The 25,325-nt window shown below is 42.5% G+C and overlaps 1 protein-coding gene across 3 annotated transcripts in view; it reads right to left on the reverse strand.

Moving 5' to 3' along the window:
* Nucleotides 1–895: 895 nt before the first annotated feature.
* CHRNA9 (cholinergic receptor nicotinic alpha 9 subunit) overlaps nucleotides 896–25,325 on the reverse strand; it is a 75,938-nt gene continuing 51,508 nt past the window's right edge. Inside the window, exons 1-5 of one of the 3 annotated variants that reach the window (XM_081592003.1) lie at nucleotides 16,340–17,040; nucleotides 15,875–16,020; nucleotides 14,802–14,956; nucleotides 6,746–7,278; nucleotides 896–2,163 (exon numbers count right to left, since the gene is read on the reverse strand). In XM_081592003.1, the coding sequence (XP_081448129.1) occupies nucleotides 1,622–2,163; nucleotides 6,746–7,278; nucleotides 14,802–14,956; nucleotides 15,875–16,020; nucleotides 16,340–16,403 (1,440 nt within the window). In that variant the 5' untranslated portion in view covers nucleotides 16,404–17,040 and the 3' untranslated portion in view covers nucleotides 896–1,621. Of the gene's footprint in view, nucleotides 2,164–6,745; nucleotides 7,279–14,801; nucleotides 14,957–15,397; nucleotides 15,511–15,874; nucleotides 16,021–16,339; nucleotides 17,041–25,325 lie in introns of those variants that run through there. The other 2 variants (XM_081592020.1, XM_081592012.1) reach the window with 2 other exon arrangements.

The raw sequence follows: 25,325 nt of genomic DNA on the forward strand, positions 1-25,325 counted from the left end.
CTCTACTGAACTACAAACACTATATAGGAAACTAAAGGGTTGAAATCATGTTTTGTATTTGTTCCCTTCAAAGCTGACATAGCACTCAGTATATAGTAGGTACACAATAGATACTTTACAAATAAGTAAACACAAGATTAAAAAACAATGTATATATGTTTAAACCAAATACCATCCTTCTTTTCTAGCTTAACTCTTGTCTTCTCTCCATGTTGGCTCATTTGTTTTTTATTGGTAAAAGAATAATTGAGGGATTGGAAGTTAGGGCATGTGTATTAGTACTTGGATCATTTTAATCAAGATGCAAGCGAGGAAATTTGAAGACATATTTGACTCAAAGTAGGAAAAAACTGGAGAAGCATAGGCAGTAATTTAGAGCAGAAATTCTGAATTAAGAACAAGAATCCCTCAGTCAGGACTTCTCTGGTGGTCAGTGATTAAGACTTCACCTTTTAATCCTGGGGATGTAGGTTTGATCCCTGGTCAGGGAGTTAAGCTCCCACGTGCCTCACGGCCAGAAAACCAAATTGTAAAACAGAAACAGTATTGTAACAAATTCAATAAAGACTTTTAAAATGATCCACATAAAAAAAAAAATCTTGAAAAAAAAAAACCTCTCAATCACTACCATCCTAAATCATGATCTGTCTCAGCCAAAAAGCAGTGTGGCTTTAGCAGACCTGGCCTAGACTCACAGGGCGAAGGGTTTAATCTCTCAGCTCTACTTACCACCTAGGTGGATGCGGAGGCAGGTCACTTACACCCACCTTCCTCAGAGACAGCTTCTTCCTCTGAGAAAGGTGACTAGAAACACCTGTCCACCTAGCTCACAGAATTGTGGTGGAGATTAGCAAGGATCAGACTTGTGCATAAGATTTGGTACAACACCCACTTCAAATGTGAATCATGTAGCTTTATTATAGGTAGGAGAAAGTAAATGTTTGGTGAATAACTGCATGAATGAAAAAATCAGCCTGGTTTGCAGGTGATTTTACTTAAACTCAAGACTAAATGTAGGAATGACTTCATCTTTAAGGTTCGTATAAAACATAACCAACATATATGACATTATCAATGTAAAGAAAGCTCTTTTCCCCCACTGAGTTGCCAGTCCTTAGACTTTCTTTACGTGGCGCAAAATGTTTTTATTCCATCATTTGAAATACAGCTTGAAATGCACCAGAGAAATGAGAAAGGTAACATGGAGACTTAAATTAACACTAAGGAATATATGACTATTTTCCTTTTTTTAAAAGCATGTTCCAGTAGGGGCTAAGCAATTTCTTTTGTTTTGCTTTAAATTTTAAACAGACTGCAGTATGCTTTGTTAACTGCACTGCTGAAGGAGAGAATAATCGTGTGATCTAGAAGTCACCTACCCCTCTGGTAGGATATACCAGTGACCCTTCTCTATTTCCTCCATTGTCTTGCCCTTGAAATTTTGAGACAGCTGTAATACTGATCTGAAGTTAAAAATAAAAAGTAAAGACAACATAACCCCTAATTTATATATATTTGTGTATGTGTGTGTAAATATGGATATAGATATTTCTGATTTGGAAGAGCATTAGAGTAGATCACAGGGACTTTTATTGATTTATTCCCACATATCAAATGCTCACTAATCTGCTCTTGCTATGATCAAAATAGTCATCACAAACACCATAATGAAAAAAATCCACATGAAAAATCGGTCTATGACTTTTGCAACCTTTTTCCATTCACTCCCCTTGGAATTGGTGGCCTTGTGGTCTTTGAGGCACTTGGCAATGTATTCAATATTCCTCGTCAGCACTCTGTACCGTGCGCAGTAACTGTCACCATCCTCCAGGTTCTCACCCTGGTACCTCAAGTCATTCTTTAAGAGTTTGTTCATTTCCTTCTTTCTGGAAGGGTCTTTATTTCTGGATGTTTTCAGATTAGGCTCTGGAATTTTGTCATAAACGTTCATAAGATGGTCTCGCTCCCTGTCTTGGTGGGAGCTAAGGCAGCTCTCACCCACGTCGTAGACAAACAAGATCCTGGACATGTATTTCAGGATGACCACCCGGGCCCAGGGTGGCACTGGTCTGGCCTCGGCCCCACAGAAGTGGATATTCATCACCATAATGGTCAAGGCAGTGGAGGCTGTGATCAAGGCCATTGTGGCTATGTAGTATTTGCCTGGGAAAATAACAGCAACCAAGTTAGCTTAAAACTGTCTTCAAGGGACTTCACTGGTGGTTCAGCAGTTAAGAATCCATCTAGCAATGCAGGGGACGTGGTTTTTTATCCCTGGTTGGGTAACTAAGATCCCACATTTAGAGAAAAAGCTAAGTTCACAAACTTCAATTAGAGAATCCATGTGCTGCAATGAAATATCCCACGTGCCACAGCTAAGACCTGAAGCAGCCAAATATATATTTATAATATAAACATATATTTAGGGAGAAAAACTGTCTTCATATTTGACTCACGAAGAAACAACTAGAAGTTGTACCCATTAATGGTGACTAGTATAGACTTTTGAATAAAACTGGGTTCAAATCTCAGCTCTGTCATTCAGTAGACTTCTGGTAAGCCTCAGCTTTCTTCTCTATAGAATGACTATAATATTCATACCTAACTCACAAGACTATGGTGAAGCTTAATTGAAAGAACACAGGAAAAGTTTTCAGCACTGTCCTCTTCCTTGAGTTAAAAGGTTTGTAAATTTTTGCTATCACTATGTGAAAAACTTCTACATTCAGCAAAACAAATAAAGCAATGAATGATCTTGGTCAGTTCTCAGAATTGTCTTTAAACCTTGTTAATATGGGATCTCACTCCTACTAGAGAAGAAAGGAGATATTGTGTCCCTATTAGTCTTTAATATGTGATTGCAAAAAGCAAATAGTCATGAAAAAGGAAAATTAATGAAAGAAACAATAAAGATAAGTGAACAAATTTCGGAAATACAGAACACAGAACCTAGAAGATGAACAAAAACAAGTTATTTGAAAAGAGCTATAAAACTGATAAACAAAGGCCATTCATTGAATAGTGGCAGAAGAGAGAAAAAGGATGCAATAGAAAAAATAAGAGGATAGAAATTTAGAAAACAATTAAATAACATTACAAATGGTTGTATGATAATACATTAAAAACCTAGATGAAATTTCTATAAATATGTGTGTTAGTCGCTCAGTCGTGACTGACTAATTGTGACCCCAGGGACTGTAGCCCTCCAGGCTCTTTCATTCATGGGATTTTCCAGGCAAGAATACTAGAGTGGGTTGCCATTTCCTTCTCCAGGAGATCTTCCCAACCCAAGGATCAAACCTGGGTCTCACACATTGCAGGCAGACTCTTTACCATCTAAAAGATGTCAAATTTAGTCTAAGAAGAAAGAATGTTTGAATAGAAATAGGAATTAAATACCTCTACCAAAGAGCCTCTTGATGAAAGTGAAAGAAGAGAGTGAAAAAGTTGGCTTAAAGCTCAACATTCAGAAAACTAAGATCATGGCATCTGGTCCCATCACTTTTTGGGAAATAGATGGGGAAACAGTGGAAACAGTGTCAGACTTTATTTTGGGGGGCTCCAAAATCACTGCTGATGGTGACTGCAGCCATGAAATTAAAAGACGCTTACTCCTTGGAAGGAAGGTTATGGCCAACATAGACAGCATATTTAAAAGCAGAGACATTACTTTGCCAACAAAAGTCCGTCTAGTCAAGGCTATGGTTTTTCCAGTGGTCATGTATGGATGTGAGAGTTGGACGGTGAAGAAAGCTGAGCGCCGCAGAATTGATGCTTTTGAACAGTGGTGTTGGAGAAGACTCTTGAGAGTCCCTTGGACTGCAAGGAGATCCATTCAATCCATCCTAAAGGAGATCAATCCTGGGTGTTCATTGGAAGGTCTGATGTTGAAGCTGAAACTCCAATACTTTGGCCACCTCATGCGAAGAGTTGACTCATTGAAAAAGACTCTAATACTGGGTAGGATTGGGGGCAGGAGGAGAAGGGGACGACAGAGGATGAGATGGTTGGATGGCATCACTGACTCGATGGACATGGGTTTGGGTGGACTCTGGGAGTTGGTGATGGACAGGGAGGCCTGGCATGCTGCAATTCATGGGGTCGCAAAGAGTCGGACACGACTGAGCGACTGAACTGAACTGAACCCACCCATCTTCCAAAAAGCTCTAGAACCAAAAGGTTTTACAGGTGAGTTTCACTGAATTTTTAAGGAACAGATAACTCATATGTTAATGCAAGTTGTTTCAAAAATAGAAAAGAGGGAATGCTGCCTAACTGGTTCATTTCATGAAATAAATTTAGCCTTGATTCTAAAAGAAGCAAGAAAGGAAATATTAAGGCCATTTTATTTATAGATACATTTGAGAAACTCCTATAAAAACTACTGGCTAACTAAATCCTATGGTGTCTTTAATTGATAACTCATCACAATAAAGAAGGATTCAGTTCAACAACAGAAAACTGTAATTCACAACACAAATGGAGGAAAAGAAAAAACTCACATGATTATCTTAACAGATGAAAACAATACATGAATAATGTTCATCATCTGTTTATTATTTGCTAAAAGCTCTGAGTAAATTGGAGAAGGCAATGGCAACCCACTCCAGTACTCTTGCTTGGAAAATCCCATGGATGGAGGAGCCTGGCATCACTTTCACTTTTCACTTGCACGCAATGGAGAAGGCAATGGCAGCCCACTCCAGTGTTCTTGCCTGGAGAATCCCAGGGACGGCGGAGCCTGGTGGGCTGCCGTCTATGGGGTCGCACAGAGTCGGACACGACTGAAGCGACTTAGCAGCAGCAGTAGCAGCAGCTGAGTAAATTAAAAGTAAAATCTTTCTTTACATTGTAAAGGCTATGGGTCAAAAGCCTGAATCAAATGCTATACTTAATGCAGGAAATGTAAATACATTTCTTAAAACTGGAACTCTATTTCATAGGTGCTACAAATAACACATTGTGACTATTAAATACTCTGAAGAAAGATCTGTGTGTACCCTTCCTAAAAAGATACACTTCATATTATCACAGAGACAGGAAAAGTAATGCTTGTAAAATTCATGAGACATGTTCTGAGACATCTTTCTTCAGAAACTGAGCCAGCTTGCTGTTTTATGTCGCTGGTAAACTAGAGAGCGGGATCTGCTTATTGATCCTGCCTCAAACAGGGTTATGATAGGATGTCATCATTGTCAATCATTTCTGCCTTAGGAGAAGTAATGAAAGAACCAACACACCGTTTCCTCTTTATTAGTGGTGATGAGAAAGGAGAGAACTTTCTGTGTCTGTTTCTCAGAAAGATGTGCATAGTGCGAGTGTGTGTGTGTATCTGTGTGTGTGTGAGTGTGTGTATGTGACTTGCTTGGAGAAACATAACAAGGAAGAAATCTCCAAACAGAGAAACCAATGTAATAACATCTGAATGTTATTCAGATGGGTAATACTACATGCAGGAGAGAAAAGACAGTATCATATCTCTTTTATATTGGTCTCTAAGTCTCTTGGTGTTTTGAAATTTCCCCCCACTGATTGCTTTAAAGAACTGAAAACTAGATCTAGCTTCTGATTCTTGTAAGCATCTATTACAACATAAGTCATTGAGGCAGAGGTGGTGGATCTGGGTGTTATCCTTGGTGGCAGGAAGTAGGTATTAAAGGGATTAGAAGGGATCTCACAAGACAGGTAAAGGAAAAGGAAGGCAGTGATGGCAGCCACAGTCTACAGTCCTACCCTTGGAGGAACATTTCATTATTGCAGATGTTTGAAAATGTGATCTACTTTAGAATCACCTCAGATTCCCAAATCTTGTCCAAGACTGCTTTTTAAAAACCTCTTTTGCTGTGAGAACCTGTATTTTTTTTTTCTTTTTCTTTCCTTTGGCTGAACCTCATGGCATGTGGAACTTTCTTGACCAGGGATTGAACCCACATCCCTGCAGTAGAAGCACAGAGTCTTAACCATTGGACCACCAGGAACCTGCATTTTTAACAGTCTCTCTCACACCTATTATACCCAATAAAGGTTGAGAATTATTCTATCAAGGGTAGATGGCAGGCTTAAAAATCTAGCTCATCATTTCCATCATGTTTACCATTTTTCCCAAGAAGAAACCCCTTGTGATGTGATAAGATACTAACAGTCACTGTTTGTTCAGTCCTCACCATATGCCAGGCTCTGTGCTAAGCAATGGCACAGTGAGGTAGCAATTACACAAATTTTGAAGATGATGAAGTAGAGACTCAAAGATTTAGTAAATTGCTTAAGGTTGATCAAGGAAGGAATGGTGAAGTCAGAGTTCAAATGCAGATTTCTTTGACTTCAAAATCAGGGCCTTAGCCTAAAAGCCAGTGGTTTTTTGACTTGAACAAAAAGCTCGTCAGAATCACCCAGAAAGCTTGTGAAAACAGTTTGCAGGCTTTACCCCCACCCTAGTCAGCAGGTCTAGGGTGGGCCCTGAGAATCTGTATATCCAAATTGAGGCTGATGCTGTGGGTCCAGGGACCATACTTCAAGAACCACTGCTCTAAACCACACAGCTCTCATTCCTCTTTTGGGTAAACCTGGAGACCTCAAGACCAGCTTTGTCTTGAACAGCCACATCACTATTCAGAGATGCCAACTGAAGACACTAAATGAGCCTGTGTTGAGTTTGTAGTTGACTTAATTGTTACGAGTTTAAAGGCACAGATACAGCTGCAGTCACCAGAAAGCTGACTCAAAAGTGTAAGAGACTTGAACTCACCGATCAGAGGGACGTTTTCTGAGGCTGGCATGATCTCTGCCACCATGAGCTGAAATACAGTCATGGCCAACAGTATGGTCACTCCCAGGGAGACCTTTTCCCCAGAGGCTGCTGGGAGATAGAAACTCAAGGGAGCCAGAAAAGATATGAGGACGCATGGGATGAGGAGGTTGACAATGTAGAAGGAGGATCTCCTCTTCAGAAGGAGAGTGAACGTCACATCCGGGTAAGGCTCAGAGCAGCAGCCGTAGGAGATCACGTTCTTCACAGCAGGCATGCCGTGCACCTCCCACTCCACGTCTTCAATGAAGTCGGAGAGGTCTCCACTGTCCAGGGCATTGAATATGTCCACCTGATTGCCATTGTAGGTCCAGGAGCCAAAGGTCAGGTTGCACTGCTGATTATCAAAGGGGAAGTAGGTGACGTCCACCACACAGGAGCTTTTGGTGATGGCTGGTGAATCCCAGGTGATCAACCCATCATACCGCAGGACCACATTGGTGTTCACGGGCTCAGAAGATTCATCATCAGCCCTGGAGGTCAGAGGAGGAAAATGAGAGCTGCTTGCCAGGACAACTCACCAAGTTCTTTAACCCAGACAGCTCACCACCCTTTTCCCATCACTTCAGTGTCTTTGGCAATGGACCATCATTCTTGTCACTCTGGCTTGATAGTCCAAAATCAACTCTAATTTGCCCTTCTTCTCCATCTCCTATAACTAGTTAGGGCTGAGTTCTCTTGGAGCCTTCCTTTAAAGCATCTCTGCCAGACTTTCTTAGTGGCCCAGTGGTTAAGAATCCACCTGCCAATGCAGGGGACACGTGTTCAATCCCTGGATCAGGAAGATCCCACATGCCGTGAGGCAACTAAGCGCATGCGCCACAATTACTGAGCCTGCGCACGCAGAGCCGGGGCTCCACAACAGAAGCCACTGCAATGAGAAGCCAGTGCGCCCCAACGAAGAGTAGACCCCGCTCACCGCCAGCCACTAAAGAGAGCCCGCGTGCAGCCCAGCGCAACCAAAATTAAATGAATAAGCATCTCTGCCTATCATCCCTTCCTCTCCATTCCCAATGCCATTCTCTTGGTCCAAGTATAATGATGCAAACACCCAGACAAAAAGTAAACGAGGCTAAAATCTGACCGAGAGACTCTGCTTAAATGATTTTGTTAACTTTGGGCACAAGAATATTAAAGTAACTCTTTGTCGCTGTTGGAAGAATTTTACATGTTTATTGTAGAACATCTAAAAAACACAGAGGAAAAAATGATTCATCTATAATCTAAAAGATAATAATTTATTCTAGATATATCTTGTTTTTGCTTTATCAACATTTATAGCTGGCACTTTGGGGGTACAAAATTTCTATTTTGCTTTGGGGAATGACTCTTTCTCCACCACCATTGTAAGGCAGATGAAATGATGATCAAGGTACCCTAGGCTCCCCTGGCCAGGGGCTGGCTTGTGAACTGAGCTAGGTTCAACTGATTCACACTCCCTGGAGTTTAAATGTTAAGTAGAGTGACCCAAAGACCAAAAAGAGTCAATCTGGTAATGGATTCCTAGAAAAATCAATTAATTAAATTTTTTTTAAAAGTTCAATAGCCCCTTGTCTTGAACTATGGAGTAGTCCTAGTCTGTCCTTTCCAAGGCCTTATCAATGATTTTTCTCTTTTAATTCAGTGAGCTGTAACAAATCCTTCCTACAAATTCCTTTTTTGACAAGGTAGACAAAGTCAGTTTTCAATGCTTTCGGCCTTAACTGATACGTTTCTGTTAATATTTAATGCATATTTTTCTGAGTGTTCCTTACAATTTTTTCCCTACAAAATGTATTATGGCTAAATGTAATGTGATATGCTGGATTAGATCCTGAAACAGAAAACAGTACATTAGGGGAGAAGCTGATGAAGTCTAAATAAAACCTGTAGTTTAGTTGTGTGCTCAGTCATTCTGTCGTATCCAACTCTTTGTGGCCCCATGGATTGTAATCCACCAGGCTCCTCTGCCCATGGAATTCTCCAGTCAAAAATACTGCAGTGGGTTGCCATTTCTTACAACAGGGGATCTTCCTGACTCAGAGATCAAACCTGCATCTCTTGTGTCTCCCGCATTGACAGGCAGATTCTTTACCACTGGCACCACTAATAATATTATAATAGTTTTGGCATATGTACTATGGTTATGTAAGACATGATGTTAAGGAAAACTGCGTGAAAAGATACAGGAACTCTGTACCATCTTTGCAACTTTTCTGTAAAATTATCTTGAAATAAAAAAGTTAGTTTACCAAAAACAAGACTGAGACAATTTTAAAATGTAGGTGGTCATCTGTCCATAATCTTCTGCAACAATATTTTCATGGCTAAATGATATTCAATTATACTCCTTTTTAGAGATGTGCCATAGTAATTTAACCAGCTCACTGATGTTCAACATTATGGTTGTTTCTATTTTTTACATTTACAAACAATGCAACAGTGAACATCCCTGTCGTCAAACTGTTGCATTTATCCACTGACTCTTTCCTTAGGTTAAATTGCTAGCAGATGATGTATTAGATCTAAGAACTGGCATGTTTTACAAGTTTTTTCCTACTTATTAACCTTTAGGTACCACAATGCAATGGTCTGATTGTGTCCACTCTAATCAAAGCATTGCAGCTGAATTGCGGTGCTCAATTTTTAATGCAAGTCTAAAGAGGGGATCTTTAATGTGGGTCTTGTGAAGACAACAAAATGACGTTTTTGAAAATGCCAGAACCTACCCTCTGTAAAAATAAAAAGTATATATAATTAGCTATACAAGAATTGAGAATTGGGGCATCACTCACCTATCTTACCTTGGTATAAGAGATCTGGGAGTCAGAGAGAATATATCTGGAGCTAGAATGATTCTATTAGTCATGGTCCTTGCAGGAAATGGATGGCACATTCAAATTAGATAGCTTGAGGAGGATTTAATAAAAGGACTATCTACTAAGATAAGTATAGGGCAACCACTCTAGGACTAGTAACAGCAAAGTTATTACCATTCCTGGGCCTGAAGAAATGAAGGGAAGGTGCAATTACCAGTACCTGGAGGGAAGAGTGGCAGAAGAGGGTCACCATGATAGGAGACATGCTGCTGCTGCTGCTAAGTCGCTTCAGTCGTGTCCGACTCTGTGCGACCCCATAGACAGCAGCCCACCAGGCTCCTCTGTCCCTGGGATTCTCCAGGCAAGAATACTGGAGTGGGTTGCCATTTCCTTCTCCAACGCATGCATGCATGCTAAGTCGCTTCAGTCGTGTCCGATTCTGTGCGACTCTATGGACAGCAGCCCACCAGGCTCCTCTGTCCACAGGATTCTCTAGGCAAGAATACTGGAACGGGTTGCCATTTCCTTCTCTGATAGGAGACATGCCTTCTGTCAAAGGACACAGCCAGCCAAAGATAATAACTATAAGAAGGGAGCAAGGGAATACATGCCCCAACCTTACTCTCTTTTCTCCCTCCAACTGCTCACAATGTTTCTCATTGGGCCAACCCAACCAGAAGCCAGAGGGCAAAGGAGACCACTGTCTGAAAACATCACTCCAGCTACTCAGGAGGAGTTTGAAGACATTACTATTAATTACTTCGTGTCCAGTATTTATTTCCCTGGTTTCTCTGATCACATTAGTTTACAGCTCAGCTCTTGCAATGGTTTCCTATGGCCACCAATGCTTCCAGATCTCCTTGAGCAGCTCTCTAAGGGCTTAAAGGGCTTTTGATAGCTCTATCCCTGACCTTCTTTCCAGGCTTTAAACTTGCCTTTGTGATCTCTTTGTTGGCCATCTCTGTGTGAATGTTCCTTTGGTCTCCCAAACTGAACAGGTCTCATAATAAATCCATACCTTTTTCTCCAAACCTGTTCCTCTTCTCCCTCCTTTACTACCAATCTCATCTTTTGTTTTTTTCCTTTTTAAAGAGTTTTACTGATTGGCATACAATAAACCGCATACATTTAAAGTGTAAAATTTGATCAAATTTGACATATGTATATCCAATCTCATCTGAAAGTTTTCCTACCCTTTCTATCATCCAGGCTACGTAAGCAGAACTTAAAGCTAAATTATAAACAAATCTGATTTCAACAGGGTACCCAATTTCTCATTAGGTCTAAAATCCAAGTGTTAAACCTGTTCATTCAAATCCAGCCATTGAAACTATCTCATAATAAACACACATCTGAAATTTCTGTAATCCACTCTTTACCTAATTTAAAAATGTCAGGAATCCTTGCAGTCTCTTACACCAACCATTATATTGGCCACAGACCTATACTAAACAACCCCACCAGAACTTCAAGCCCCAATTTATTTATTCCTTTACTGAACTGCTAATAGCCAATATCTGCTTGAGTCATTATATTGTTATAGAGCTCACTACCTCTTAGGAAAACTCATTATTCAAATTATTAGTTTTTCTTTTAATTGAATTAAAATGCAATTTTAAAACCCTTTAACTTCTACCATTGTTTTGCGTTTTGTCCTCTGGAGGAATTTTCTCTTTTCCCTCTACCTTATTTTCTCTCTGATTGCCTATGATAGCCATCAAGTCTTCCTAAGGACCTCTCTCTTTCTATAAATAATTTGACTGCTCCTCACATGAAATAGCTTACAGGCACATCACCATCCTGATCACTCCTCAGATAATCTAACCCATGGACTCAGGCACCAATGGTGAATCTTCCTGCCCAAACTATCTTTATCACACACAACTGGATCATCTGTCTTACACCCCTCTTTATTCTCCCTACCACCACTCAGGAAGCCCATTCTGGGGTCTACAAGGTTCAGTACCGGTTTCTGAGAAGTACTGATACTATATCCGAGATCAGAAGATTCTACAGGTCCAGGGATTCAGCTAGAAGGACCAGGGTCAGGGTAACAGCTATCACTGGGATCCCTCCTTTGCCTGATACTCTAACTCTCTTCCATTCTCATTTCAGCTGCTCAAAGGGATGCAAATGACATCCAATCACAGCTACATTTAGGGTTTCCTCTAAATATTGATAGTAAAACTCTGATGTTACTGAGAAGGAGAATACACAGGAGAAAAGAGGGTTCAAAACAGAACTGTCCATAAGGGGAGAGCAAAGAAGACTAAAGAGTTAGCCCAGAGAAACAAAAGAATTGATGAATCAGTATAGCGGGAAAGGTCTGTGTGGAAAAGTGTGGAGACCAGAACTCACACATCTCAAGGAGGCCAGCGATCTGGGCAGGGAGGGGAAGGATAGAGAATGAGGACAAAATTTACCAAAGCCACCACAGGTTTGTGTGAGCTCATGAGTGCATAACTGGCTTCGCTGATAAAGGAGGTCTGGGGCAGGCTTAACTTAGGTCACCATGCCAGCTCGCAAAGAAGATTTGCAGTAAGAGCTGGTCACTGCTTCAGTCAATCAAAGCAAGAGGAAAAGGAGAACCAGCATTCTGGTAAGTGTTCTATGTAAAGTGTATCCTCTGATTATTCTCCAGGAGGAGGTGAGGGACATCCTGGCTCATTCTCTTGCCTTCTATTTATGTGTATGTGTGTGTATGCTGTGGGGGGGGAGGGGGCAGGATGTGAACCATGGTAATAAAGCACCAGTACTTGGAGAAGGAAATGGCAACCCACTCCAGTATTCTTGCCTAGAGAATCCTATGGACAGAGGAATCTGGTGGGCTACAGCCCATGGGGTCGCAAAGAGTCAGACATGGCTGAAAGAGACTTAGCACTTGGATGTTATCTTGCTTAGGAAGGCATAGAGTAGGAAAGATACTCTGGCCACTCAGAGTGGGGAATGGTCAGCAGGATCAGAGGTATGATTCACAAGGTTATGACCCTTGGACAAGCTGAGTAGGGACTGAAACTAAAATCCAGGCTGCAACCAACCAGTGTGGCATCCTGAATGGAAACTCACGCCCCATAGAAGGCTGAGTTCCCAGGAGAGTCCCCCTCTCCAAGTTGCTCCTCATTCATCTTGCTGTGCTCAAAGAGGAAATTTCTTAACTCTGAGAAACTTGAGTTCCAGAATAAAAAGAGAGAGAACCCCTTTCACAACAGGTGGAGCAGCTGACCCTGAGTTGAGACAGAGTGATCTGGTTCATTCTCAAAGTGTGGTCCATGGGCCAGCAGCACTACCATCTGGAGCTCATAGAAATGCAGAATGTCAAACTCTACCCCAGACCTACTGAATAAGAATCTGTATTTTAGCAGGGTCCTCAGGTGATTCATGCACACTTTACAATTTGAAAAACTTAAGCCTTACCTGCCTACTCACTAAGACCACTTGCTCTCCGACCAGGAAAAGGCCAACTGGTGATCTTATGGTCCAGTTCATCTTCCACTCTATACAAAGTCCAAAATCCATGGGCCAGCTTCTAGCTGGTCCATTCTGACTTAATCTTAATGTATTCAGTCGCTCAGTTGTGCCTGACTCTTTGTGACCCCATGGACTGTAGCCCGCCAGGCTCCTCTGTCCGTAGAATTTTCCAGGCAAGAATACTGGAGGAGGTTGCCATTTCCTACTCTAGGGGAACTTCGCAACCCAGGAATTGAACCCCTGTCTCTTGCATCTCCTGCATTGGCAGGCAGATTTACCACTGCACTGCCTGGGAAGCCCCTTAATCTTAACAGTATCATGTATTTTCCATACATGATCATAGGCAAGGAAGCACCACTGTTATGGGCTGAATTGCATCTGCAAAAAGTTCATATGTTGAATCCTAGCCCCTGGCACTTCAGAATGCGACCTTATTTGGAACAGAGTCATTGTAGATGTGGGAGAAGGCAGTGGCACCCCACTCTAGTACTCTTGCCTGGAGAATCCCATGGACGGAGGAGCCTGGTGGGCTGCAGTCCATGGGGTCGCTGAGAGTCTGCCATGACTGATCGACTTCACTTTCACTTTTCATTTTCATGCCTTAGAGAAGGAAATGGCAACCCACTCCAGTGTTCTTGCCTGGAGAATCCCAGGGACGGGGGTGCCTGGTGGGCTGCTGTCTATGGGGTCGCTGAGAGTCGGCCATGACTGAAGCAACTTAGCAGCAGCAGCAGCAGCATTGCAGATGTAATTAGTAGTTAAATGTATTTAAAAGAAGAGGTCATATTCTGTGGGATTATGAGCAATTTTTACTTCTGTCTTAGTGTCTTAATTTAGACAACTTTATCTTTTTTAAACAGTAAATCTATAATTTTTTGTGTTAAGGAAAGCACAATAAAATTATCTTTAATTTTTTAAAAAAGACGAGGTCATATTGGTATAGGGTGGGCATCTAATTCAACATGACTGGTGTCTTCAATGCAAGGGGAAATATGGACACAGACAACACACAGGAAACACGATGCCATGTGAAGAAGAAGGTAGAGATTGGGGTGATGCTTCTCCAAGTCAGGGGACCAAAGATTGCCAGCAACCACCCAAGAATCTAGGGCAGAGACATAGAACAGATTTTCCTCACAGCCTCAGAAGGAACTAACCTTGCCAATACCTTTATCTTATACTTCTAGCCTCCAAAACTGTGAGACAATAGTTCCTGTGGTTTAAGCCACCCAGTTTGTAGTACTTTGTTACAGTAGCCCTAGAAAACTAACACGACTTCCAATACAGTTTCTCACCTGAAAGGGAGAATGTAGCTCTAAGATTTTTATGACCTATTATTTTATTATCTGAGGTTTTATAACTATCAGTTCAGGATCTAGGAACATGAATTGACTTAACTTCATGCATGTTTCAAACCTTCCTCTTCCATTATGTTTGGTGGTGGTGGTGGTGGTTGGTGGTGGTTTAGTTGCTAAATCATGTCGGACTCTTTGTGACCCCAGGGACTGTAGCCTGCCAGGCTCCTCTGTCCATGGGATCTTCCCGGCAAGAATGCTGGAGTGGATTGCCATTTCCTTCTCCAGGGGATCTTCCCTACCCAGGGATTAAACCTGGGTCTCCTGCATTACAGGTGGATTCTTTACCAACTGACCCAGCAGGGAGGCCCCATTATGTTTACATTCTGTTTAATCAACAAGTTCTTTCCTGAGAAGCTACTGACTTGCACTTACTTGTTATATAGGACAATATCGGGTCTCCACACCAGGTCGCTGGGGATCCTGATGGAGTCTAGTCCATCATATTGGTCTCGATCCCACGTGAGATATGCATCATGCCAGATTTGGCGAATCCACAAATAGGCAGTCAGAATTTGGTTTCTCTCATCCTGCACAATTAACCCAGATATAACTGTCCAGTAGACACCTCAATCAAACACACTTTGTCTGTAAAACACCTGTCTTCAAAACAGGAATTCCAAGAGCACTAACCTATTTCCAATAAGTAAGTGAGAGTTTTTTCAGATCTATCCCCTTGATAGACTGCCAAGGTCATATTTTTCCTGCTTGATTAGTGTTTGGAACATCAAGTGGACAAATATTTAAATTATCGGATGCATGGGTCAACTGCTCAAATTTCTCTGAAAATCGATCAACTGATGAATGATTTTTTTGAATGAAAAAGTCAGGAAACATCAACAATGTACAGAAGAAAAGATTTTGAAGTTTCATAACTTTGTGTAATTAAACACACATGAGCATTAAATAATGTATGTCATCTTAAAATATCTTTTAAAATTGGGATAAAATTCATATTGCATGAAACTCACCACTTTAACCACTTTAAAGTGTTCAATTCAGCGGTTTCCAGTTTATTCACAATGTCATGCAACCATCCCCATTCTCTGCTTCCAGAACATTTTGTCATCCCAAAAGAGAAATCCTATGACAATCAAGCAGTCAATCACTATTTCCCCATCATTCTCACACCTCCTGGCAACCTAACTCCGCTTTCTGTCTTTATGGTTTTGCTAACTTTGCACATTTCATAGAAATGTAACATGTAATGTGTACCCAACTTTCTTGAGATGTTCTAAGACTGTTAATGTTCATGGAAAGATTTAGGTAATTTAGTGAAATTAATTTTGTAGAAAGCGTTCCTCCCCTGGAATTCCCTTCTCCCACCAGCTTGCACACAGAGCTGTCTGTTCTCATTCTCTCTCAAATTCCCAAATAAGACATTCCCTTTAGAAAGCACTGTTAATTTCATTCTAACCATTGAGAAGAGTCAACACTATGTTACTCACCATATCCTTAATCTGAGAAAGTGTAATCTGGAGTGTGACGTTCAGGACTTTATCTGTATCTTCTACTGGACGAAGAGCATTAGAGTAGTCTTCAAAAAGGTCACTAAACAACTTCTGAGCATATTTTCCATCTGCTGGTTCTACACCTGCTCAAAAAGAGGGATCTGGATCAAGCTTCAGTGTTATGTGTATTTCAAGACAAAGAGCAACAGACCAAGGACTAGCATTGGGTCTATCATCCCTACCTACCATCCTACCTACCTACCTACCTACCATCAGCTAGGGACAAGCTCTGGGTCAAGTGGAGTTACTTCTCTGGCAGGCCCTACAGGATCAGTATGAGACAGTAAGAAGCTGAAATACTTCCTTACAGTTAAAGCATCTGTTCTTTTCCTGGCCCACCCAACATTCCACCAAAGAAGTAACCCCTGAGCTAAGACAGTTGCACACCCACCAGCCTCTTACCTCTCAGTCTGGAGGCAGCAAAGTAAATCCAGCAAAAGGAGATGCAGGAATGGAGCCAGTTCATCTTTTGCCCTAAGTCTCTATAAGTCCCCGGCTAAGCAGTGCGGTCTTCCACTTCTCCAGCAATGGGAAGGGTCTGGGCACACAGCTGCCACTCTGTTTCTATCTCTGCACAGCAGATGGGGAGCCCAGGCTTGCCAGGCACAAAGCAAGCTTGCCAGGTCCCCTCCCCATCAGTAATCTGAAACTAGCAGCTCCAGCAGGTACGATGCCAGGAGCCCCAGGTGGGTTAGGTCAGGCAGTGCTGCCCTGGGGGAGCTGCCCCAGTTGAGAATCCCCAGCTACCTTCACTAGGAATATCCAGACCAATCTTTCAAGGGAAGAGAGGTGGGAGCCCAACACACCTGATTCCACCTGTGCAGACCAGGCATTTTCTACACCTGCAGGGAGTAGATTCAGTCTGAGTTCGGGGTCTAAGAAAAGCTGAACTGACCCGTCCATGGGGTAGCCCATCCAGAAAGGCCCTATGCGCTTTGAGTGCCTTTTGAAGAGGGAAAGAGAAGCAGTTCCATGATCTTTGAACAGACTGGCATTTGGGTTTCTTCTCTGCCTCTGTTTCTTATCACCCCTTCAGTTGTCCCATTCAGCATGGACCTTGTAGGGTAACTTGCGTGAGTCTGCGTGTGCGCATGCGTGCGCGTAGGTGGGTCGGGGGCACCAATGGATAGGAACAGAGCATTCACTTCCTTCGGAAGCTGCAGCAGCCCTGTGATTTGGACGAGCAGTAGACGGCCTAGGTTTAACTGCTAGTCCAAACCCTCCCTCATCATACACAGCTTTACTGAACTAGAAACAGGGAAAATAATCCCTCTCTCCCAGAGTTACTGGAGTACTGTATGTAGAAACCGTTTGTAAATTGTAAAGCGCTAGGAGTCGGACAGAACTGAGCGACTTTCACTTTCAGGTAAATACTAGTAATTTTCACCTCTGACCAGCTTTGCAGATACAGAATTTCTGCATTTACCAAGTCATCCACGGTTTACTAGCACTTAAAAAAAAGTTCATATGCTAAGAATGTGTAAGAATGATTCGTAACTAATGGTACTTTGCATTTGAATGCTACTTTATATACTCTTAGTCATTTCTCCCATGTGATCTAATTCTGCTCACACAAAAGAATGTCAGTTTCTAATTGTCAAAGTCTGCCCCTTCTCTTGCCTGGGGAAACTGCCTTGGAAAACTAAATTAAGATCATTCGGTTGCCTAGAATCAGAGCAAGGAAATTGGATAGCTCTACTTCATCAGGTTACAGCCATCTGATGAGTCACCCTGTCCCTCTTTAGGAATATATCCTCCGAATGGAACAAACACTCAAGCTGTCAGCTAAGTGTGTTTCTTAATTGCCTGTGCCCTTGTGTTGATTGTGAAGATGTAACTTTTCTGACGCCCTTAGTCTGACTCATTCATCAGATGACACAGTTCCTGGTGCCCACGCACAGCCCTCCCTCCTAGAAAAAACCATCCACTCTGGAATCTCAGAGGCTGAAGGTCCTCTTGAAATGAGTCAAGCGCCTCATTTTCACATGAGGAAGCTGATGTCTAGAGATTCGAGTGGCTTGCCTCCAGCAGCAGTTGGCCAGAGACAGAATCCAGGCCACCCACCGCTGCTCAGTGTGCTCCCCACGCTAACGCAGCCTCTTCTTCTCATGGGGAGAGAAGCTCTATCTTATGTCTTTGATGCCTCATCACTGGGAACAGCCCCTGGTAATAAGTGATCAGTGAACAAACACATGGTGTCAGCTACTGTTCCAGCTGCTTGTAAGCCTCCTCAAAAGTAATCATCTCTGGTAGTCTGATTGCTTTCCATTAACTCAGTTCATTCAGTTGGTCACTTGGAATTCTTTTAAAAAATGGTAAGAGACCAAAGGGAAATCAGTCCTGAATATTCATTGGAAGGACTGTTGTTGAAGCTGAAACTACAATACTTTGGCCATCTGATGCGAAGAGCTGACTCATTGGAAAAGACCCTGATGCTGGGAAAGATTGAAGGCGGGAGGAGAAGGGGACGACAGAGGATAAGATGGTTAGATGGCATCACTGACTCAATGGACATGAGTTTGAGTAAACTCCGAAAGTTGGTGATGACAGGGAGGCCTGGCGTGCTGCGGTCCATGGGGTCGCAAAGAGTCGGACACGACTGAGCGACTGAACTGACTGACTGAGGCTCATCTGTCAATGTTAACACAAACCAAATTAAGCCAATACTTTTGAGGGGGCAATTCTGCCTTTTAGGGCAAAGATGTTAATAACTAGAAAGCAAAATCCTCTTAAATTCATTCTAAAAACAACCACTGCAATGAGAAGCCCGTGCCCTACAAGGAAGAGTCGTCCCTGTTCACCACAACTAGAGAAAGCCCACGCAAAGTAATGAAGACCCAGTTCAGTCAAAAATAAATAAAGAAATAAAATTTTAAAACTAAAAAAAACAACCGCTAGGTGTTTTCCTAGGGACCTACACACATTTACCCAATCACCTACGCTTCCATTAGCTCCAAATTACAGAGAGAGAGACAGAGGTCTTTAACATAGTGGTCCTATAACTTGTAAGAAACTAGTAGAAAAAGTAATTCATTAAGTTCACCATTTAGAGTTCAATAAGGCTAAAAAGCAAACAGACATAATTTAGACTGACTTTCTAAAACATACTCTCAGGCAATGAAGATAATCTGAATAAACCACAGCCATCCAGAAATCTGGAACCTCCAGGGTACATCCCATTTCCTGAGAGTCCATTAACTTTGGAATGGTCACATCTGTTAGCATATTAATTCAGGTTCACAGAGCACGAAACTGTTTAAGTTGGGAAGTTCATGATATTCAAGCCAACAGTTACCTTTCCTGGATCATGGGTAGAAATTCCGAACAGCATTTCACCATAGTTTGTGTGATATCATCATCTGAGGGAGTATATTCTGGCCCTGGCCAGGGACTACAATTCAGAAAATTTCTAGAGAGCACAAATCCTTTCAATATCTGCATCTTTTGAGAAGCAGCTTGCTGTTATCCATTAGTAAAGTCATGTCTGATTCTGTGACCCCATGAACTGCAGCACACCAGGATTCCCTATCCTTCACTATCTCCTTGAATTTGCTCGAACTCATGTCCATTGAGTTAGTGATGCCATCCAACCATCTCATCCTCTGTCGCCCTCTTCTCTTACCCTCAGGCTTTCCTAGCATCAGGGTCTTTTCCAATGAGTTGGCTGTTTGCATCAGGTGGCCAAGGTATTGAGAAGCAGCATTCCTTGCCAAAATAAAGTATTTCAGCCATTTCAGAGTTGCTATGAGCCAAATCCTCTTCTATGGACAAATTCCAGGGGACTTGTCAGTTCCCAAAATATAATATTAGGATATTAGAGACATTTGATACACTCTTAATAGCTTTAAGCACCATTTTTATTATATAAGCAATACATGTCTGGTGCAGCAAGTTAGAAAGTATAGAAAAACACAATGAAGGAAAAGAAAGGTTACTCAGAAGAATCCATCCAGGCAGAGATACGGTTCATCTTGTGGCCATTTTTTTTAAACAGTCATGAAACTGTATTGTCATATCCTATGAGATCCAGAAGGACCCAGGTCAATAGGAAAACTCACTCCATGCAGATTAAGAGCACAAAGAAGTGCAAAGGGTGCTTTAAATACTCCTTTTCTGTTCTCATGGGGTTACACTGTAGTTTACGCAGTGCAACTGTAGTTTACCCTGTAGTTTACCCTGAATGGTCTCTCATCCTTTCCTACCCTCTCCCTCCCTCAGGGTCTTTGCTCAATCCTTTTTAGCTGAAACTGGTGAGACCCTTTGTCCAACTGCTGAGGACATTCCTGGCTCCACTCTGGGAGAAGGATGGCAGTGCTTCCTTCCTTTGAAATAGAGTTCCCCTCGACAGAGAATTCTCATGAATTCTTTTGCCAAAACACCCTCTCCCCAGTAGCAGAGAGGGGAGGTGGGGAGAAGACAAAGAAGTGAAGAGGACAAATAACTTCATCTTGTTACATGTATTTTTAAATAAAAATTGCAAAAATCAAACATATTTTTTAAAGGGTTTCCCCCCTACAAATTAACATGGCATGAATAATTTCTCCATTTCGTTAAATCTAGAATCAGAATATTTTTAACCCTTGAAAAACCCTTGAGACCATCTAGCTGACTTCCCTTGTTTCACAGATGAAAAGACAGGTCTATCCAGAGAGGACACAGGCAGGACAGGACAACAACTTTCCTTTGAGAGCCAAGTCAGAGCCCCTCAGCCTTCCTGGAGCCCAAGCTCTTGGTAGAGGAGAACTATCCTGGGTGCTCAGAGCTGTCACCTGCTGACCAGTGCCTCCTCCCAACTCACTGAAATCTCAAGAGATGCCCTGATGGGCCTCTGTGCCTGAGGACTTATTTAACGCTACTTTCTAATGGATTCATCTAAGCATGTATCTCGAAATTTAAAATTCAAGGTTTTTTTTTTTTCTTTCTTTCTTTCTTTTTTTTTTAAGGAATAATCTCCAAATTCTTTTACCATGCACCAAGGTTTGGTATAAGGGCTGGTAGCTAGAATGTCAAATCATGCCAAAAGGATTACTACCTACTGAGGCCATACTCTCTGAACATTTTCTGGTTTGTTTTAGTAATCAAGAAAACAGTATAGATCTTAAGAACATAAATCTGGAGTCAGACTGCTTGGATTCAAGCATTCCTGGCACCTCCTAGTTGCGTTAACTTTGGATGGATTCCTTAACCACTCTGTGCCTCTGTTTTTTCATCTATAATATGAGGACAAGAATAATAGTATCTGCCTCTCTTGTTTTGAGAACTAAATGAGTTAACATATGTGAAACTCTTGAAACCAAGCAGGAGCTTGCAGGACCTTCCCAGGGACAGACACCCCCACCACCACCATGTCCCCCACCTTTTGTTTGTAGAAAAGCTTTATCCTCCTTGGCCTTCCATGAGCTCTAAAGAGCAAATTTAATAAGAGAAGTGAGAAAATGAGGAAAGAAGTCAAGCAAGGCAAAATAATAATACTTTAGCCTTTAAACAAAATCAAGGATCTTCAGTTCTTCCTCAAGGGCTAAAGATAATATCCTGAGCCATATCCTTGAGTTGTTTTGTAGATACGAAGACCACCACAGGTAGAAGACATTAACTGCATGCTGACCACCCTCACATAGATCCCAGATGGGAAATAGAAGGCTGATAATGTTGACTTCTGAAATACTTCTCTGTTACCTCACCATCAACCAATCAGAAGAATGTTCATGAGCTGCTCAAGCACCCCAGAACTCTCACCTCTAATGATATTTTTAAAAGTCCTTTCCTGAAAGCCACTGGGGAATTTAGATCTTTGAGCATTACCCACCCATTCTCCTTGTTTGACACTTTGAAATGAATGCTACCCTTTTCTTCAGCACAACCTGGTGTCAGAAGATTGGCTCTGCTTTGAGTTGGGTGAGAGGACCCAAATTTGACTTGGTAACACCCTAATAACAGTGCTTAACTATAAAAAGTACTAAACAAGTGATGATGAAAGGGGAAAAATGCAACCGCAGCATTTTTTAAAAACTGAACATTTAAACTATAGCCACAATTTACCTATCATCTACTCATTTCTCTCCCCTATCCCCGCCCCCTGCCCTTCTTCCTCTTTCTCTCTCTTCCAACTTCTTGACAGACTTGATTAGAGAATAATTATTTTATCTGACAAGCAGTCTGCACTATGAGTGGGAGAATATGAGTGCTTCCATTGTCTTGTTTCCTCCTTTTTTCATTGCAATATTAGGACTATTGCCAATCCGCTGTGGATTTCATTATTTACATATTTTTGTAGCAGTCTTTTTATCTCTTTTTAAGGATTTATTTATTTGTTTTATTTTTGGTTGCACTGGGTCTTTGCTGCTGTGCATGAGCTCTCTCTAGTCTCAGTAAGCAGGGGCTACTCTTCATTGAGGTGCTTGGGCTTCTCATTGCAGGGGTTTCCTCTTGTTGTGGCCCCCAGACTCTAGAGCCCTGGCTCAGTAGTTGTGGCCCATTGGGTTAGTTGTCCCAAGGTGTGTGGTATCTTCCTGGACCAGGAATAGAATCTATGTTCCCTGCATTAGCAGGCAGATTCTTTACCACTGAGCCACCAGGGAAGCCCTTACTCATCTTTTCTGCTCTGTGAGAGTTAGCAGATCTAAATCTATCACTGGGGTTGGCAGACTCTTTAGATAAAGGGCCAGATAGTAAATATTTTCAGCTTTGCAGGCCATATGGTCTCTCTAGCAACCACTCCTCTCTGCTGTTATGTTGTAAAAGCAGCCAAAGGCAATATGTGAATGAATGGGAACGGCTTTGTTCCAATAAAACTTTATTTACAAAAATAGGTGGCTGGTCAGAGTTTGCTGGCTCTTAACATATGTCATCAAACCCTTAAATCCACTTAACCAGGCTCAAACAAACTGCAATAGGGGTCAGCATTCCAGATGAAGACGGATCATAGCCTGAAGGGAAAAGAGAGTCACAAGGCACAAGCATGATTGTAGGTAGATGCCTGGTGAGTCTGGAGCTGACACTGAGTGCAGCTCAGCCAGTTCCATTAGATCCCACCTGCCTTCCAGCGCAGGCTCCCAGGGGTCCTGTACCAGGTTCCTAGAGAGAGGGAGCTCTCCTACATAAAAGGAGACTTTTCATTGAACAGAAACACATGGAAACTGGAGAGCCCACATCAGTCCTGTTTGATGTCTGGGGGCTTGACCGTTCTCCTCACTTCCGCATAGTGACCACAGGAGTACTCTGGCAGGGAATCAGCGGCCCCAGATATGGGTGACATATGCAGTGGTGATAGAACCGGGGCTGAGAGCAGTGAGCAGCAGAGGAATGTTTCAGAAGTACACGTGAGATCCTCTCAGGTCCCCAGGAATGAGACAGAGAGACCCTGGAGGCAGGACTCCAGCAACATCCCTAAGCAGCAACCCAGATCCCTACTCTGTTTCTAGGATGGTGACCCCACCACCCCTCAGTTGTGCCCACATCCATCCGGCTTGGGGAAATGCAGGTGAAATCAGAACAAAAGGGATTCCAGAGAAAGAGGACCTCCTAGAACACAGACAGAGGGGGCTACTTATGCCCGCATGGCGCTGGCACCACACCCCAGGTGAGCATTTTAAAGTGCCCATCTGACCACGCCACCCCTCCATTCAGCTCTCCCCAGTGGGTTCTCGTTTTGCTCAGAGTAAAAGCCCAAATCCTTACCAGCAACTACACGGCCCTGACTTTCTACCTCTAACCCTCTCCCCTCACAGACTGCACTCCAGCCAGGCTGGTCTCGACCATCCCACAAACAGGGCTTTATTCCTCCTGTTCCTTCTGCCTGCAAGACCCTTGGTGATATCTTCTTGGCTCCCTCTCTCTCTTCCCTCTTGGTTCAGTTAGAATGCCACCTTATCAGAAGGCCCTTCCCAGATGACCTTACCTAAAGCAACACTCCACTCACATCCGCCCATCTTCCCTGCTTCACAGTCTCATCCCACTTATGCCTAGCTGAAGTATGTGCCTGTCTCTGTGTGCTTGCTTGTTTATTGCCTGTCTTCCTACAGGAAATTAAGTTCCCTGAGAGTAGGGACTTGGACTTGTTCTGTGCTGTACTCTTAGACCCAAAGAAGATATCTATTGATTGAATAAATGAGTAATATCTAGGCTGAGAAAAGAAATTCAAGGAATTAGAAAGCAGGGAAAAGGCCAGCTTTCAGACAAAGGACACTGGATATATTTCCTATGATTCATAAGCTTGCCAGAATCTCTTTAGCACTCAAGGTTGGAGTGTTATTTACCACCTTACCTTGCTAGTCTACAGCTGCATTATATTTTAACCTGTGTCAAAGCAAACTCCTTGATACCATGGATCATAACTTCCACTTCTTTATATGTAGACTGTGCCTTGTATATAGTCCTAGATCAAAGGGAACAACCACCAATATCATTAGCAGTGTCTGCCATGGATGCAGGAGGAGGGTGGGGAGCCATCTCCCTGTGTTTCTGCTGACCTAATGCAACAGAAAGAACATAAGACAGAGTAGGTGTCCTGTGGCTCAGGTTCAAATCCTGGGACCATCATTTACTATTTATGTGAGCATGAGCATGTCACATAATTTCTTTGAGTCTCAGAGATCTGGATTCAATCCCTGGGTTGGGAAGATCCCCTGGAGAAGGGAAAGGCTAACCATTCCAGTCTTCTGGCCTGGAGAATTCCATGGACTGTATAGTCCATGGGGTCGCAAAGAGTCGGACATGACTGAGCAACTTTCACTTCCCTCACTTTGTCATTTGTAAAAATGATAATTATAATATTTACTTAAAAGGTTTATTGTGATGATTAAAGAGAAAATAAATAAAGCGCCAAACACATACTTAATGTATAGCAGGCTCTGGATAAATGTCAGTATGATTCCCCTGCTGACCACATGGGCTTCAGCAGTCAGCAAAACCTCTACTGGTAAAAAGAGACCCATTACATTGCCGAGAGAGGAGCCAGGTTCATGAAGAGCCACAAGCAGGTGATAAGGGATGTGCAGTTTTCTGGGTCAGGAGAACAGCTGATACGTGATCTAGGGTATCCGGTGTGTCCCGGTGAGTGATCTGGGGACTGGGGCCGGCTCTGATGTCTGTGCTTTGTCAGAAGGCTCATGTGTTTCTCCCTGAAATCCCCAGGGGGATTATACTGGAAAGCCATAACACCTTACACAGTTGTATAGCGTGAGTACCTCTTGGCTTCCTCTTATTTCTGGGGTTTGTCTTCGCTGTGTGTTGAGCAGCCCCATCCTTGAGACTCTTTAGGCCTCTGTGTCAAGGTCACTTGCTTGTCAGGGCTTTTTTGAAGTTCTTCTTTGTTCTTAAGTTTCTGATCCTTTTCCACCCCAGTAAGTTCTCAACCCACCGGCTTTACTTCCTCTTTTCACAGCGGCTT

Source organism: Giraffa tippelskirchi, chromosome 1 (assembly GCF_054371585.1).
Source record: "Giraffa tippelskirchi isolate mGirTip1 chromosome 1, T2T-mGirTip1v1.2.pri, whole genome shotgun sequence".
Lineage (NCBI taxonomy): Eukaryota > Metazoa > Chordata > Mammalia > Artiodactyla > Giraffidae > Giraffa > Giraffa tippelskirchi.